The sequence below is a fragment of the Penicillium manginii genome, assembly GCF_028828005.1.
Source record: "Penicillium manginii strain IBT 31320 chromosome Unknown utg000008l:1.0-3226943.0:1.0-3228205.0, whole genome shotgun sequence".
NCBI classification, from domain to species: Eukaryota; Fungi; Ascomycota; class Eurotiomycetes; order Eurotiales; family Aspergillaceae; genus Penicillium; species Penicillium manginii.
Window position 1 is genome coordinate 3,118,548 of NW_026643109.1, and position 16,655 is coordinate 3,135,202.

General features: G+C 49.9%; 4 protein-coding genes across 4 annotated transcripts; 2 read left to right on the forward strand and 2 right to left on the reverse strand.

The window, feature by feature from the left end:
* Nucleotides 1-3,130: 3,130 nt before the first annotated feature.
* N7533_011741 (uncharacterized protein) lies at nucleotides 3,131-4,283 on the reverse strand (the record flags this gene model as incomplete). Its single annotated transcript, XM_057108391.1, has 2 exons — nucleotides 3,131-3,720; nucleotides 3,770-4,283. The coding sequence occupies 2 exons, from the start codon at nucleotides 4,281-4,283 to the stop codon at nucleotides 3,131-3,133; spliced, it is 1,104 nt and encodes a 367-aa protein (XP_056955769.1).
* Nucleotides 4,284-8,494: 4,211 nt separating this feature from the next.
* N7533_011742 (uncharacterized protein) lies at nucleotides 8,495-9,444 on the reverse strand (the record flags this gene model as incomplete). The annotated part of the gene is made up of 2 exons (XM_057108392.1): nucleotides 8,495-8,550; nucleotides 8,610-9,444. The coding sequence occupies 2 exons, from the start codon at nucleotides 9,442-9,444 to the stop codon at nucleotides 8,495-8,497; spliced, it is 891 nt and encodes a 296-aa protein (XP_056955770.1).
* Nucleotides 9,445-10,956: 1,512 nt separating this feature from the next.
* Nucleotides 10,957-11,337, forward strand: N7533_011743 (uncharacterized protein; the record flags this gene model as incomplete). Its single annotated transcript, XM_057108393.1, has 1 exon — nucleotides 10,957-11,337. The coding sequence occupies one exon, from the start codon at nucleotides 10,957-10,959 to the stop codon at nucleotides 11,335-11,337; it is 381 nt and encodes a 126-aa protein (XP_056955771.1).
* Nucleotides 11,338-11,717: 380 nt separating this feature from the next.
* N7533_011744 (uncharacterized protein) lies at nucleotides 11,718-12,260 on the forward strand (the record flags this gene model as incomplete). The annotated part of the gene is made up of 1 exon (XM_057108394.1): nucleotides 11,718-12,260. One exon carries the CDS (start codon nucleotides 11,718-11,720, stop codon nucleotides 12,258-12,260), a length of 543 nt encoding a protein of 180 aa, XP_056955772.1.
* Between the last annotated feature and the right edge of the window lie 4,395 nt (nucleotides 12,261-16,655).

Sequence of the window (16,655 nt, forward strand, 5' to 3'; positions counted from 1 at the left end):
TCGATCGCCACTCCAAATCCAACCAGATCGTTCCGTGCTGAACTGCTGACCGCGATCCGCATGACTCCACCTGCTTCGGTCTGTGTCTCTGGGGTTTCATGACCATCGCTCTGCACACGCTCCTCCCATGGTGCCAAGGTGAATGGATTGATGGTTTCCAGTGATTCCATCTCGATGCTTTTCAGCGCGTCTGCGACCTGATACAATGGCGACCGGTGGTATCTTCTGAATTTTCTGATCTGAGCTGTACTCCTGCGGAGGGGATTGGTTACTGATAGGGTGTGAATGTCCGTCCACATCTTCACGGCTCGTCTCCAGAACCGATGTCGTGCAGTGGCAATGTGAGCCTCGGCCTCCGCCACGCTGGTCGCAACGGTGAGGAACGTTCCTACAATCGCCTGCGCTCCGACTCGTTGAACCCGGTTGATCGGCCCGATATTCTTGTTCTTGAAAGCGTGCATCCAGACATTGGAGGCATAGTCCACCACCGGGGCCACGGTGGCTGTGAAGAGCTGCCGCGCTGTCGCTGGGGACAGACCTCGGAGTCGTCGAAGCTCCATCGCTGCCTCTAGGCCTTTGGACGCCGCTCTCGCGATATGTTCCTTGTATTTGAGTCTTGTATCCATTATCACGCCAAGAATCTTAACATGGTCTTTAGGTTCAACGGTCTCTCCCTTAATGATGAATGGCTCCAGGTCCGATTTGTGGGCCTTGGGGGCGAAGTGTATAATGGCAGTTTTCTCTGCTTCAAAGGTCGCTCCACTTCTCTTTTCCCAGTCGAGTGCTTCATTGACGATCGCTTCAATACCATTCCGGTTGCTCTGCGCAGTCGGTCCGGTCACCCACGCGGTAAAGTCATCCACGAAGGCAATCGCTCCTCCTTGGCCGTCGATCTGTCGTTGTACGAGATCTGCGTTGAAGAAGAGGAATAGGATGGGGGACAGGGGTGATCCCTGAGGCAGCCCCGCCTGTGGGAGACTTCGGGCCTCAGATGCTTGCCCATTGATCTGGATAGTCGCTGTTCGCTCCGAGCAGAACGCTTCGACCCACCGGAGCACGACCTCCGGTATCCCTCGCGCTTTCATCCTCTGGAGCAGTCGTTCTTTGCAAACCCCATTGTAGGCCCCCTTGACGTCGAAGCTGATCAAGCTCAAGACCCGTCGGCCACGCCACGCCGCATAGATTTGCTCTTGCAAGAGTAAGAGTGCCTGCTCCGCGGACCGCTGCTTTCGGGCCCCGAAGTGACTAGTTGGAAGCAGGCCATAGGTCTCCACCGCGTGTGAGATCCTTTCTGCGATGATTGATTCCAGTATCTTCCCCAGTGTCGCCAGGAGTGAGATCGGCCTCCAAGCCTTCGCAATGGTATAGTTCTCTTTGTTCGGTTTCTTGAGCGGTATGATCTTCGCATGTCTCCACTGCTTCGGCAATGTGCCTTCTTCGAGCGACGCCTGGAATAGCCCCAAGACCCTGTGCTTGACCGCGGGCCATGTCATCTTCCACACTATCACCGGTAGACCGTCCTCGCCCGGCGCTTTCCAGGACTTTGCGGCCAACAACTGCCGTTCGACCTCTTCCATAGTGATGGCCGGCATATCCACCGGCGCTCTTTGTGGTCTAGTTCCTTCCCCGTCGATGTTTTCCGGCAGGGGCGGGAAGAATTTGGTCAGTAGTTCTTCTGCTTGCTCTTTGTGATCAGTGGTAATAGTTCCATCTGCCCTGAGGAGCTGCGGGACCTTCCCGAACGCTGCATCGTCTCCCGACTTCAGGTATTTCGCGGCTTTCCATATATTATCGTTGTCAGCCAGAAACTCATTCCAGTGCTTCTTCTTTTGTTTCCGAATTGCATCGTGGTATTGTTTCGCCGCACTTGCGGCCATTTTCTCCAGGTGTGGCACCTTTCGCCCTACACGTCGCTGCGAGCGGGCGTGGTTTCTCCAATATGTGTATATCTGACGGAGCTGTGTTAGGTCACCCGTCCACCATCGCTTTGCGTGTGGCGACGGTTTGGCCCTCGGTGTCAAAGTATGCACTGCCTCCGACACCGCAAACATGAGGCGGTCGGTTTTCAGCTGCATTGTGCCTTCTAACGGAGTGGTGGCTAGAGTACTAGTAATTCTGGCATTAATTTCCTTCCATGGTGCGTTCTTCAGCAGAAGTCGTTCCGCATGCTGGGGGGGTCGGCCACGGCGCATCGAAAACAGTCTCAATGGCGCAGTGGTCCGAGCCATGTTCTGTTCCGTGTATTGCACACTTGACCATCGAGTCTGTCAAGTTTTCCGAGGCCAGGACGAGGTCGATCGTGGACTCACAGTCCCCAGTCTGCCCTCCACCGTGCCATGTCTTCGTGCCTCGTTTGAGTAGGCTACTCAGAGAAAATTCGTTCATGATCTCGATGATTGGTTCCGCCTCTCCTTGCCTTGTCAAAGACACGTCGTCTCCTCCCCAGAGTTGATCATGGCGGTTGAAGTCCCCTACAACCATAACCTCCACCACCGTCCCTGAATCTCGCTGTACCTCTGTGATTGCTTTTCTAAGGTGATCGCATGCGTCGTCCAACGCCGAGGCATCCCCTCCCTCTACGTAAACCGATGCCATAAAAATCAGTCGCTCGGGGAAGCGGATGACCACCGCCGTCAGATCCGGCGACTCGATCGGCACTTGCTCTGCTTCCACTTCCTTGTTGATCCAAAGCATGCTTCGGATCGCCCATCGGCCCTCCCTCCAGGTGGAGGGAACCACCTTGGTCCATTTGTGATGTCCCATCGGGGTTGTCAGGAGCCGCCCTTGGATTCTTCTCGCTTGGGGTTCCTGAATCGCTAGTGCTATTGCCCCCTGAGTTTCTTCGTCGTTCATTAAACTGTCATGCACTGCTCCCTGTTTCCTCACATTCAGTTGGATTATTCGGAGTGTTTTATTCATGATGTGGCGGATACAGCTTCTGGCAACTTTTGCTGTATGATTCATGTGGGCCTCCGCATGGAACGCACTTTGGAACCGTTTGGGCGCAGTTGCTGTGGCGGTGGCCCTCCATAGTGCGCCTAGGCAGAACTCATGATACACAACGGCCTGCATATCAATGACGACAGTATTTCATCAGGCACCTGGGCACTGGCACAAACATCAAAATATATCATATCAAATCCATATTCTCAGACTCGGATTCTGAATTTGAAGGTTCATCTGGATAATCTTCTGCATGAGGATCAGAGGACCACCCATATCTGGCGCGATCAGTACCATCTCTGTCTTCTGCTTCCCACTTCTTTCTGTCCCTATCGGAGAGTGTATCAATAGTCGCACCATGAAGCTTCAGCAAACAAGCCAATTCCTTGTAACCTTTCATTTCAGCAACATATAGACCGGCATTCCCATGCTCTGAAGCTCCCAGGCCACCGAGCAGCAGAAATTCAACCATAGAATAGTTCCGTCGTAATACAGCAAGTTTCAAGGCTGATTTCTGGGATCGTTTATCCATTTTCAGTAGAATAGAAACGATATCCAGATTATCATCTTCAACGGCGCGGTATAAGGGTGAAGGGGTATACCGCTCTGGATCAGCACCACACTCAAGTAACTTGCTCACCATCTCAGTGTGGCCATACTGCACAGCTATAAACAATGGTGGGTTGTCAATGTCAACCATCCGGCTATGCCATCTTGTGCTAGTATAGTCTGATGGAAGTGGGTTGGCAGTATGACTTCCACGATAGAAGTTGACTTCTGCACCAAAATTTTAACAGAGTATGAACAACCTCTGTATGTCCAGCACGAATGCCTATCGCTAGGGCATGCTGAATATTAAGAATATCCATAAAGCAATATCCTTGCGACAAAAGAGGATGGGTATAGATATCTTCCCAGTAGGGATCTGATCTTCTTTCCTTATCCCGTTTATCATCGTCATCGTCATCGTCATCGTCATCCTCGTCCCGGTCCCGGTCCCGGTCCTGGTCCTGGCCCTGTCGCCCTTCTTCAACACCCAAAACTCCTTTACGCCGGGTCAGATAGCGCATCTGGGTCATTTTCTGGGGAAGCGAGTCAGATCTAGTTCGGGCAAGATCTAATCCGACTAAAAGATCGTTGAGCTGTGGAAGGATATTTAACTCGGCTGCAACAGGGACCGCCGACCCGGATTCGTATTGAGCATTCCAATAGTAAAGACAACTTTTCAGCTCTTGGTACAGACGACGATTGGTTCTAACCAAGCCATAGATGTCGCTCTGGCGCGAAAGATAGGATGAAATGATCCACAGGATTTCAGTGGGTAGATGAGAAAGGCTCATTTTGATGTGTATGACCAGAATCGAAAAGAAAAGAAGATGATAGGTGATTTCCCAGATTCACGTATGTTGTGTGTAGGAGCAAGGTTGAGATGAAAGGTTTTGAATTCCTTGAAGCCCCTATGTCCATTTTTGGCTCTCAGTTGGAGATCCATTACTGACGCGTTCGGGCGATTCCGGTATTCGGTGTAAAATACAGCGTGTGCTTGGCGCGTTGAAGTCATAATGTGGAGCACATACCAATTCTATTTCCGTATTTGGATACCGGACCAGGCTGACCTCGTGCATAACTGGTGCGGAACACTAGCAAGATAATAGAACAATGTGTCAGGATGAGGAATTAATGTACTGGCTAGTACTGAACATGTCCAATAGAATCAGATGATTGATTGATTAAAGATCAGAGTGGTTGAACACTCGTGAGAGTCTGTATCATCTAGTTTCGGTGTGTTACGACACCATACTCCGAGTCTACACCGAATACCACACGAATACGTGGGGAATTGGGCGGACGATGAACATCCCACCCAAAAGCGTCTTAGTGGTATTTGACCACTCTTTCCGCTCGACACACCCCCTCAGCGTTCGCGCAATTCCTAACAACCTCCTGCTACTCTAGCAGATTTCCAATATCCTCCATGCCCATCATTTGAATGAATTCTGCGTGCTTCTGGCGCGGCAGTAGTTTGGTGAGTCCATCCGCAGCCATATCTTTCGTTTCAGTCCATTTGATGAGGATCCTGCCTTCCTGGACCTCCTGGCGGAGCCAGTGGTGGTGGATGTCGACGTGCCGAAGCTTCGTGCGCAGTTGTGGAGCTTCCTTGGTGAGAAGCCTGATCGTCTGTTGATTATCACATCGGATAGCCAGGTCGTGCTTTGGGTCAAATTGAATAGCTGCAAAGAGACGTTTCCACATGCTCATGGTCCTGCCAGTCTCGGAGATTGCCAGTAGCTCCGCTTCAGTTGTGCTGGTGGTGACTGTACGCTGTTTGGTAGCCTTCCAATCGACTGGTCCTCCAAAAATCATACAGAGATATCCCTCCGAGCTCTTCCGGTCAGGGTTATCAGCGAACGAGGCATCACTGAATAGGGTGACAGCTTCTGCATCGTCAGATCGGCGCGGCCGAAAAGTGAGAGCGCGGTGACGTGTGTGATATAGATAGGATATCACACGGTTGATCTCTTCCAGATGCTCCGGGCCCGGGTTCGTGAGAAACTGAGCTAACGCCGAGGTGGCCTTGGCTGCATCTGGTCGTGTGATGGTCGTGGCATACTGAGCTGAACCTATCTTCTCCTGGTACTCATGAATTCGCTCCTTCGTGGCTTGCCCAGCATACGGCTTCAATGTAGCTGGTGCTAGTGGTGTATCAAATCGACGATGGGTGGTGAGATGGTATCTGGTTGCCATAGAGGAAATGTATGAGTCCTGACAGAGCCAGAGGGCCATCTGCTGTCTGTCGCGGACGATACGAATCCCTAGGAACCACTCTGCTTCGCCCATATCTCTCAATTCCCACGCGATATTGAGTTTCTCTTTGATCTCAGCCGCGCGCTGGCGCTGAGATGGGTGATTGACGACGATTAGATCGTCTACATAAAAGAATACGATGATTCCATCTGCTGCGAAGAGACAGAGATCTTCCTGAACCACTGTCAGACCTAGGGTAGTCAGAACCTTTGAGGCCTCGCGCTGCCAGAGCCTCGGGGATTTCCGTAGGCCGTAGAGAGCTCTTAGGAGCTTCCAGCAATAACCAGACTGTCTAAATCCCTCGGGCATCTCCGTTAAAACCGTTTCATCGAGTAAGCTATTGAGGAATGCATTGACAGCGTCAAACTGGTGTGTATCAAGGTTAAACGCAGCGACCATAGCGAACACAGCCCTAGCCGTGCGCGCTGCGAGAGTGGCCGAGTATTTCTCCTCAGCGGTGAGTGTCTGAAGGTCTCCTCGTACGCAGATTCTTGCCTTTAGCTTAGCTAGATAGCCATCGCTGTCGAACTTATAGTTAAACACCCATTTCAATGGAAGGACCTGCACACTGCGATCATTCGGACGCTGTATGACCTCAAAAGTGCCCTTTCGCTCGATAGTTTTGACTTCAAGGCCTGCAGCAGCTAGGAAGCCCTCACAAAATGGATGATTCATCATGTCTCGCCAATTTTGTGGCTCTGGCGGTAGCTCATCGCAGTGAGATCTTGTGTAGGAATGAGAGCTATTGATTCCAGTAGCGAATGCAGCGAGTATACCCTCTTGGTTTTCATCATCACCACCTGCAAACATAGCCCAATCGCTCATGTCTTTAGGTTTTCGCATACGTGAGCCGGGCACGATATTGCGAGGTGAAACGTTCCCTACAATATCTCTTGGTGCAGTACGTGTCTCTCGGGTAGGCGCGGCCGTAACGAGCTCTCTCTGAAGCTGCTCAGCGGGTTGATCTTGAGGATCAGGATCTAGTGGCACCCCACGAGGTTGTTGCTCTGGTAAAGGTGTAGGTGACAGTGATATCATCTGCTGAGGCTCCACTAGCTGCGAGGTAGCTGTTTTCTCCTGAGAAGGCTTAGCTGACCTCTGTGGCTCCGTCTCCTGCGAGTCCGCGGTGTTTCCAACTGCTTGAGGCATATCAAGGTATATCCTCGAGGTATCCTGGTTGGTATCCTCGCTTTCTTCGACCACCCATGGCATTGACTCCAAGATATCGCTGACAGGCTCCTTCTCTAGCTCTCGAGCGTTGAAGAACACGTTCTCATCAAAGATGACATCCCGCACTGCTCGTACGGCTCCTCTGCGTGGAAACCAAACCTTCCAGATATTCGAGGCTTCATAGCCAACAAGATATCCTATCTCGGCGCGAGTCTCCATCTTTGCGGCGTTCGGAATACCCTGTTTCCGCACATACGCTCTGCATCCAAAGATCCTCAGATTTGCAAGGTTAACACGCTGTTGTGGCTGGTTAAGGAATGCCTCTTGGTAAGGAATTATCCACCGGCCGTCTGATAGCTTCGTGGGCGATCTGTTAATGATCCATACAGCAGCTCTCACAGCTTCAGGCCATAGATTCTTCGGAAGGCCTGCATCAGCTATAAGAGCACGAGCCACAGTGATTACCACCCCCCCAGATCGCTCCGCGAATCCGTTCTGTTCTGGGGTGCCTACTACACTGTGCTCAATGATAAAGCCTTCGTTGGATAGGAAATCCTCCACTGTACGCCCAGCAGAGCGTTCGTTATCATATCGAAAGGCCCGTATTGGAAGATTCCACTGCTTCTTCGCTAGTGCAACGAATTGACTAACCGCATCTTGGCAGCCGTTCTTCTTTTCATGGGTGTAGGTCGCGTGGAGGCGTACGCCTTCAAGATAGAAGTGCGTCATCCAGCGATCCCCATTATATCCTGGGTCGATTTGAACGAGATCAAAGTGGATGCGACCATACTTGCCGTACGGTGTGCCAGTAGTTCTCCGAGAGATCTGACGCTTAGCCTTAGTCAGTTGACAGACCTCGCATCTCTCAGGATTATCGTGACGGTTGTCTTCGCAGATTCCCTCAATTTTGACCCCATCAACCATCTCTGGCAGCTTCTCAATCTTCTGGTCAAAAGCGTCGCCTAATCGTCGATGCCAGCGCCTCGCTGAAACCACTGAGAGGAGAGGCTTCTCTGAATGTCGTGTAGAGAACGCTGCTTGATGGTTCGAGTTATAGTTGACTGTATAGAGGCCGTGATGTCTCTCAACCTCAAGAACAGCTTCAGGGCCTTTGAAGATGGCTCTTTTATTAGATTTGAAGCAAAAGCCCTTATCCTCAATTATAGAGAGTGAGATCAAGCTTGTGTGGAAGCCAGGTGAGTACTGTACATTGTCTAGGGTAATAGGTACTGTAGCACCCGTACGAGGGTGTCTCCCAGTGATCCTAACTTGCCCATATCCTAGAAGTGGTGTCTCAGTTTGACCGGTTTTAACTATGTTTTTCCGTGGTACATAGGTCATGAACAGCTCTAGATCGTTGCAGATATGGCAGCTGGCGCCAGTATCAAGAATCCAACTGTCTTTGAGAGGTTTGCCGTCCACAGCTGACGCTACGATAGCTCCAGTATCATTTGTATAGAAGGCCAAGGATGATCCCTCTGTCGAAGCAGTACCAGCTAAGTGAGCTGATTCACTCTTTTTCTGCTGCATTTTGGCGATCTTCTCTTGATCTTGAGGGCTCATCTGCTTGATGCACTCAGGGATACGTTGAAGAGTACCCTCCCGTGGCTTCCAGCCCTCCGGTCGAATTGACTCGTTGAGATAGAAGCATTTAGAGTAGTGATGTTGGGGATGAGTATTACCACACGGACACTTTTTTCGGTATGTCCTCTCAGCAGGCTTAGCTTCAGGTTCGCCGTTTAACGAAGCCAGAGCTATCTTCGGTTGCCTCCGCCCGTTAAAGACCGCGAGATCCCCACAGCGACTGCGGTAGCTAGCTATAACCTCATGAAATGTGATGGATTTCTCCTCATCTACCAGTTTCCCACGCCAGGACGTGCACCAGGTGTCATCAACCGGTTGTATCGCGTCAAGGAAGTCTCGTATCGCAAAGTGATCTCCGCTAGAGCAATCAGGTATGCCAGCGATCTTGCCTTCCTCAAATAGACTAATCCATTGAGTCAACCAGTGATCAGTATCACCTGGTGGCTTCTGTCTGATCATCTCTCTCCAAGCACGGCGAAGCTGCTGTTGACGATTGTGAGGCTTCGGTTTAAACGTTTCGGACAGCTTCATTAGCTTCCTCCGTGGTGAGTCCTCTCCTACAACAAGATAGTGGTGTTCTGTGGCTAGCGATCGGGTAATGAGGCTATTCAATCGTGACATAGTCTTTTGCAACCTCTGTCGGCGCTGATCGCGGCGATCGTACGCTTGAACGGCTAACGTGTACCGCTTGAGCTCAGCATCGTCTAGCTCCATGATGTCCTTCTCCCGGTGGCGGTTATCCCGAGGTAACGATGGCTCTTCCTGAGCTTCAGGAACCTGCAGGACCTCATCATCCGCCTTCTCGGGGTCCAGGTAATCCCATGCATCTTCTGCAACAGCCGCTGACTTGATATGGCCTATCCAGACCCTCCACTGTGCTTCTGACTGAAGCTTCTGGTCAAGCGGGACCTGCATCAGATCTTCCCTCGTAATATCGGACATCTTCGCACAGGATATAGCTCAGATACTCAGATTCTCCTCTTATAACAATTCCAAAGGTTTCTCGTCGGCGCGGATCTTCGGTGTGCTGAACGTAAGAGCTCACAAGCGGTGGCTAGGCGTTCAGGGGTATCCGGCCGGGCGCTTCAGGGGTTCGTTGACTGCGAGATACAGTGCAAGATGGTCTAATATCTCTCGGACAGTCAGGCAGTCCGGGCTCATAACTGTCAGGATAAGGAATTGATGTACTGGCTAGTACTGAACATGTCCAATAGAAACATATGATTGATTGATTAAAGATCAGAGTGGTTGAACACTCGTGAGAGTCTGTATCATCTAGTTTCGGTGTGTTACGACACCATACTCCGAGTCTACACCGAATACCACACGAATACGTGGGGAATTGGGCGGACGATGAACATCCCACCCAAAAGCGTCTTAGTGGTATTTGACCACTCTTTCCGCTCGACAGAAATTCCAACTGGATCTTTGATACGATAAGCATGATACAAACCAACAGGTCGGGGACGTGAAATAACAGGATGGAGGGTGCCATCTATCATCACCCATAAGGAGTTTGCTTTACTTCACTCACCCCCGCCCCCGAAATGAGTTCATCGAATCGAACCAGGGAATGTCTCCGACTTGGCAGATGAAGTTCAGATCCATAGTGAACGGCGGTCCAAGCGCAACCACTACTGCGCACGGATATTTACCCACTCAATCACATGGCTTTCTCGTTCCGGAGTCTCCGAAGCAATAACACCACATTCTATCAGCCCGTCTCATCCATTAGGATTTCGTTGAATTGTGAAGCATGCCACCCATTGATGACTAGAATTCACTTTGTATTAATTCAAACGTGGCACTATAGCTAGCACTTTCCGCTGTGCGACGCACGGAGAACAAAAAGGGGATATCACGTTGGCTTATGGCACATTTGTCGCAATATCGACTTGACGTGTGCAATATTCCATGATTTGATGGCACGAATACAGTGCCGTTTGGCACTAGATTACTTCAACACCCCACTAATTGCCATTATGTTGAATGTGGATGAAGGGCAAAGAGGCATCATCGGTAACAATGAGCTCCATATCTCCCTAGGTTCTTTATGCTGAGTACTTCATACCAGAGGTGCAATATCAATCAATGGATACATATATGGTCGAACTGCTTCATTTATGTCGTGCTAAATTGATAAAGGAAGCATTGGTTCGCGATCCACACCTCTCGATCATAGTTGCTCATGCCAATTTGTTGGAGACCCTACTATCGGACCTAGCCGACAAGTCTTTTGGTATAAATGAGGACTGGAAGCCCGACTGCAAAAGCTCGTCTGATGATAGCTCATTCGAGAGCAATACACTGAACGGTTGTGACTAATTTGGTTGAATATGCCGGGATTTTTCCCCACTGATACCAAAAACAGCATCCGGTGTTTCCAAGGTCATTAGCCTGTCAGTAAGGCCTGAGGTACTAGAGCCGATTAAGAGATATATGGTGGCATCAAAAATGCTTGCTAGACAGTTTGCATTAGAGTATCCCCACACAACCATCTTTGCCACGGCGCCGGCAGCCTTTTCGGCCTCGATTCTTGCCCTATCCGTCCGCCAGCAGGTCAGCGCAGTTGCGGACGACCAACTCCTCTTTCTGAGCGACTGGAAGCTAGCAACAACCTCCCTCGCCGAAGCGCTTGACTCGGTCATCCCCTCCCTACAGGGCCGCCCACGCGAGCTCGCCAGCGCACTCGCAGCCAAATTCATCGCCCTAGCCCGCCGCGATGTACCGCAGCAAGGCCCCCCTAGGCCCTCTACCGCTCCCCAAGCCCACGGCACCCACTGCCCCCCCAGCGAGCTCCTCAGATCCCGCGGGCCCAGTCCTGGGCCTCGATAGCCACTCCCGCGCCCGGCCAGGAAGCCTGGCAAACCATGGCACCGAAATAACGTGACCGAACCCAGCAGCAGCGGCAGCGCCAGACGAAAGAAGCCGACTCCCGCATCTTCCTCCGACTCCCAAGCCCCTCTAGCTTACGAGATATTGGGCCTCACGGCGTCCGAGTCACACTAGCAGGCAAAGTCCCCGGCGAAATCACACGAATACAAACTGTCCCTACAGGCTACGCTATATCCGCAACCGAAGAAGGCACGACCTTCCTACTCTCTTCCTAGGCTAAAGAGCTGGCCGAGGACGGCTACTTCGAGGCCGCGACGGAATACCACCAGGTCATGGTCTCCCGTATCCCACAACGAATCTAGACCCCAGATAGTGGCTGGATGCCTACTACAGTCAGCGATATTAGTGCAGAGGCGGAGCGGGTAACCGGCCAAAAGCCGCTCACGACCAAGCTCTCTAACCACCATATCGAAGCAGACTCTGTTACAGCGGTTATAGCTTTCCCAGGGAAGCTCCGCTATGCGCTTCAGCTCATCGGCGCCTCCGGCCTTTCTATGCTTACTCGCCCAAAGCAATGGCCGCTACAGTGTACCCGCTGCCACAGCTTCCATGACACGCGGGCCTGCCGCTCTAGCGAACGCTACGTCTCCTACGGATCGTCCAAGCCGGAAAATACCTGCCATGCGCAATTCATTAACTGCCACGGACCGCATGCTGCGGACTACCCAAAATGCCCCGCTAGGCCCTACACACAGAAAGAGGCTATCATCCGCCTCTCGAAAGCCGCCTTATCTGCCGTTCGTAAGGGCGGTCGGATCGCCTTCCAGCAACAACAAGCTAGACACACCTCTGACCAACGAGCGACTAACCCGGATCTTCTCTATCAACCGTCAAGCCAGCTCTCCCCCCACGCAGATCTATGAGAATACTACAGGCCAATGTCGGGAGGAGCGGCCCTGCCCACGACCTACTACTATCATACGAAGCAGACGTCATCCTAGTCCAGGAGCCCTGGACTGATATGACGAGGCAACTCACGAGGACTCACCTACGCTACCAGCTGTTTGGCCCTGCCACCCGCTGGGGAGCTAGGTTGCTAGTTGAACCAATTTACCATACAAAACACAAAGAAATGTGGGTTCCTGGGGTATCAGCACTTGCTAGTGGTAAAATACCACTCGATGCGCTGACAATTAGTTAATTATCTGGATTATGGAGGACGAAAACAGGCGCATGTCGGGTCGTGAGGAAGAAATGATATGCTATCACGCCCCATAAAGTTTTATATTCACACTGATTATTTATTCACTGTCTGAGCTGCTAGATGGGAAAGATTTTCGTGGTCGACGAATTTTCCAGCCGCGTGGAGATGCAAGTTCGGCTATCCCCATGTGCAATGCCTACCCGTCGATGGTATGAGAGGGTTGTATAGGAGGCTCGTTGGTGACATTAAGTGTATGAAACAAAGCTGAATATTTTTGCGAGGGCCTGATTCCCACCTCTTCTGAACTCGACCAAAAATGGGTACAGAAAAGGGATTGATGGTTCAGCATGTAGACTCGTTCTGTAGGAACGGTAATTTTGAGTTGGATCAGAAAATTCGGCAAAACCCGGCTCCATATCGGCGTCTGCCATTCTCATGCCAATTAGAATCGAAGATAGACTAAAGTGATTATTAAAATATAAAAGTTCCTGCTATTAATTAGCCACAGCAAGATAGAAGAAGGAATATTGAAACGAAAAAATTGCTTTTGCTACTGCCACTACTTTGTCCTGCTGAACATCCGCGATGGCGATTTCCTTCGCATCGAGGCACATCTGATTCTACTGAATACCAAGAAGTCTCAAATTGGAATCGTGAGTAAGAATACCTTCGAGACTCAAATGCCGAAATAGCTTCAAAGCATTTTGACTCAGCTCTATGGCTCAGCTCTATGGCCACCGATCTCGGGGTGTCATTAATCAGTAAATCGAGAAAACCTGTTTCAATATCAAAATACCGTCCTTCTATCATGTCAAGGCCCATTTTGTAGCGCGTATAGCGAGCTTTCAAGATTTTCAATCTGCTGAGTATGTTGACATCTGGCTCAGAAAGCAGCGCATGCAAGGGTTCGGTCATAAATCTTGTATCCAGTTCGAGGTTCATATATGGTCTGCTAGACTCAAAGTTTTTCAGAGCATGTAGCACAGCCTGGTACAAGAAGCCTTCAGAGCCAGTTTCCGGGATCGAATGAGCCACATCACCGACACTGAACCAATAATCATCACATACCTCTAGTATAGATCGGTATTTGCCAGCTTCGAGGGGAAATGGCATAAAAAGTCGAAGAGGGAAAAGGCAAGCCTTTCATGATAAGTTTCTAATATTACCACAGCTGTAGAATAATTGTCTGACACCTGAACAATCCAATCATCAAATTTTATCCTCTTGAGAAGACTCCAGCAGTCTTGGAGGAGATTCATCTTAATCTCTTGGGTATCAAGATCCTTCGAGAAAATCATCCACTGTGTTTGTGAAGCATAGCTACCCTTTCCATCGTGTACCGGTCTTTGGTTGTTTGTATCTCCGGAGTCAGACATTTGACAGTGGCCCAATTGATCCGCAGAACTATCGGCAGAGCAAGGAAAGCTGAAATCCTTTGGTGATGGTGAGCCCATGGCCAGGTTCATAGGTGGTTGAATAGATATTTAAAAGACTGAAAACTCCCAATATGCCAGAATAAAGCATCAATAATCGAGTTTCTACTTGTTCAGCACAGATATCTGAATGGTTTACACCTAGATCACCGCTCAGACCCGTTAGAAGTGATACAAAGATGACAGCATATTACGAGTTATCAATGCCACAGAGCCGGGATTAAATGAGGATAACCTCTAGAGGCGAATCAACGGTCTTACCTCGAAGTTCTGAGACAACTGAGTGATACGCACGACTGGCCGACATTTTCTTCCGGATCTTACTAAAGGCTCCAGCAAATATGCGGCTGAAGCGGATACGCACCCGCCTGTTCCGATCAGGAGAACTTCCCCCTCCCCAAGTTATTAGCCTTCCATCAGCCATCTTCTTTTCTTTCTCTTTGAACCTTCCGACATAGTTTCATACGTGGTTGATTCTGCAAGACAAGTGGCCAGAATACAGGACATAAATTAACTCAATTATTGTATGGATGGCCGTTTTTGTCCTTCTCCCATGCCCGTGAGTCTTAAGAATCTCATCTTGGTTCAATTATTTCTCCTCTTTGCCGTGACTAAGTGCGGATTATCTTCGTCATGAAAGTACTTGTAAGTGTAGGACCCAAAAAGCACATATCTTCCACACCCCAGTCTCACGTCAACTTATCACGGCCATCTTTGCTATAATCTAAATTTCTTGGCAGCCTCGCCGGCAGCATCAAAGTAAGCAGGCCAAATAGTCCGCCCTATATAGAGAGTCTCGACACAATCTTCGTCTTCAAATAGTTGAGAAAAGCGGCAGTATTTGGCTGACATAATGTGACTGTGATGGGCTTCTTCCTTGGTATAATCGGCGCTAGCCTCGGGCGACTTGAGTAGCTCTGGTGATAGTTTTTGAATCGGACTCTTCTCCTGATGAAATACAAACAATCCTCCACCCCGACGGCCGTGATTCTACTAATAAGCCAATCGTATCATGTCAACCAGTATATGTTGTGTTTTTCGACTATTTAGCCACTGTATGGACATATGATTCAGTTTGTCGCCCGACCGACTAGCCATCAGGCACGCGCTTTGTAAAGACCTAAGTAGAATACATCAAGACTGGGATGGGGCGAGGACGGTGGTTCTATCGGCAGAGGCCAACCAGGCGAGCCGTCATTTGTCTTCCAACATCATCAAGTGGCCGGCTGAGTTCCGGCCAATCAGATGCTCACAAGCTGGCCAGTTTCCATCCATCCTTGGCGTCGGACATTTCGATATTGCCACTCAGACACCGGCACCGCAAGCAAACGTTCTCATACGTTATAGGAAACACAACTTCCGAACGCGGCACAGGCGATGCTAGTAGTCAGGTATTAGACAGACAGACTGGGTCACACCCTGGAGAAGTTCCGTTCCACCACCAGCGATATTGAGCAGCACTTACACATGGGAGCGTGGGAGCTAACTGTCCTAGTGGTATTTGACCACCCTCAGTTCGACCCTTCGGGATAGGCTTATTCATCGTTCACCCAATGCACCCTAGTATGAGATTCGGAATTATGGTGCCATAATACGCCATAGCTAGATAGACCCCTGAGACCGCTCAACCGATCTCAACAACCTTCAATCAATCAATCATCTGATTCTATTGGACATGTTCAGTACTAGCCAGTACATTGATTCCTCATCCTGTCACTAGTTAACTACGATAGTCTCGAAGTGCTCTGTGGGCCGAACTTTGGCAATTTATAGGAGATACGTGCGATGCCAAAGACGAATGGTGCCCATTGACCGACTCCCACAACATTGCACGACCTCCCAGCACTGCTCCCCAATATTAGGATAGTAAAAAATAAAAAATAAAAATACATAATCTATCTTTATCTCATTTGCAGCAAAATCCATTACAGAGGAATGGAAATGGCTATTACGGTCGTATCTTTCGAGAATGAGGTCACTTTGTTGGCCCATCCTCCGATCATTGCGAATTAGTCCTGGAAATCTGCTGAGGACCCAGGATATTACTACTAGGCCTCCTAGAGACAGAGTCATTAAACATCCGTCCATTCCTCTTTATGTGATATATTGTAACCAGGGAAATCTCGAAAGTACGGGGGAGTAGGATACCATTAACCAGAGACCTCTCAATGAATCGATACATCTTCATGCATTTCTGTATAATCAAGTGGCCCATTAGTACTAATCTTTACGGACATTCCACTGCCTGACATATGCCTTCGTCACTTAGTCTCTGTCAAGAGCAGATATACAGCTCCGTTATTCGGGCCACACAATTGGCCCTCCGCACTCCTTGACATGTAACTTTAGGGACACTTTTAATAGTCAGTCAGGATTTCAGCTCAAAGAATGATCTTCAGAAATGGCACATAAAGAATATTGAGTCATACATAGCACATCAGAAGCTGAGCAGGAAGCTCCCAGACACTTGTTGAGGGCCTTCAGGAATGGGACACTCGGACAAGTGCATTCGGTCTGGAGATAGGAGGTACATCCTGCAGCGGCAGCGGCCTGCTCATTGCACATTTGCTAATTATAATGTATTTGGTAAGCAAGCCTTTTCCGGTGAGTCTTAATGTATTAGAGTCTCTCACCAGGCAAGTGGTCATGTTGTGGGGGTTATTGGGGTCTTGTCCCACTGC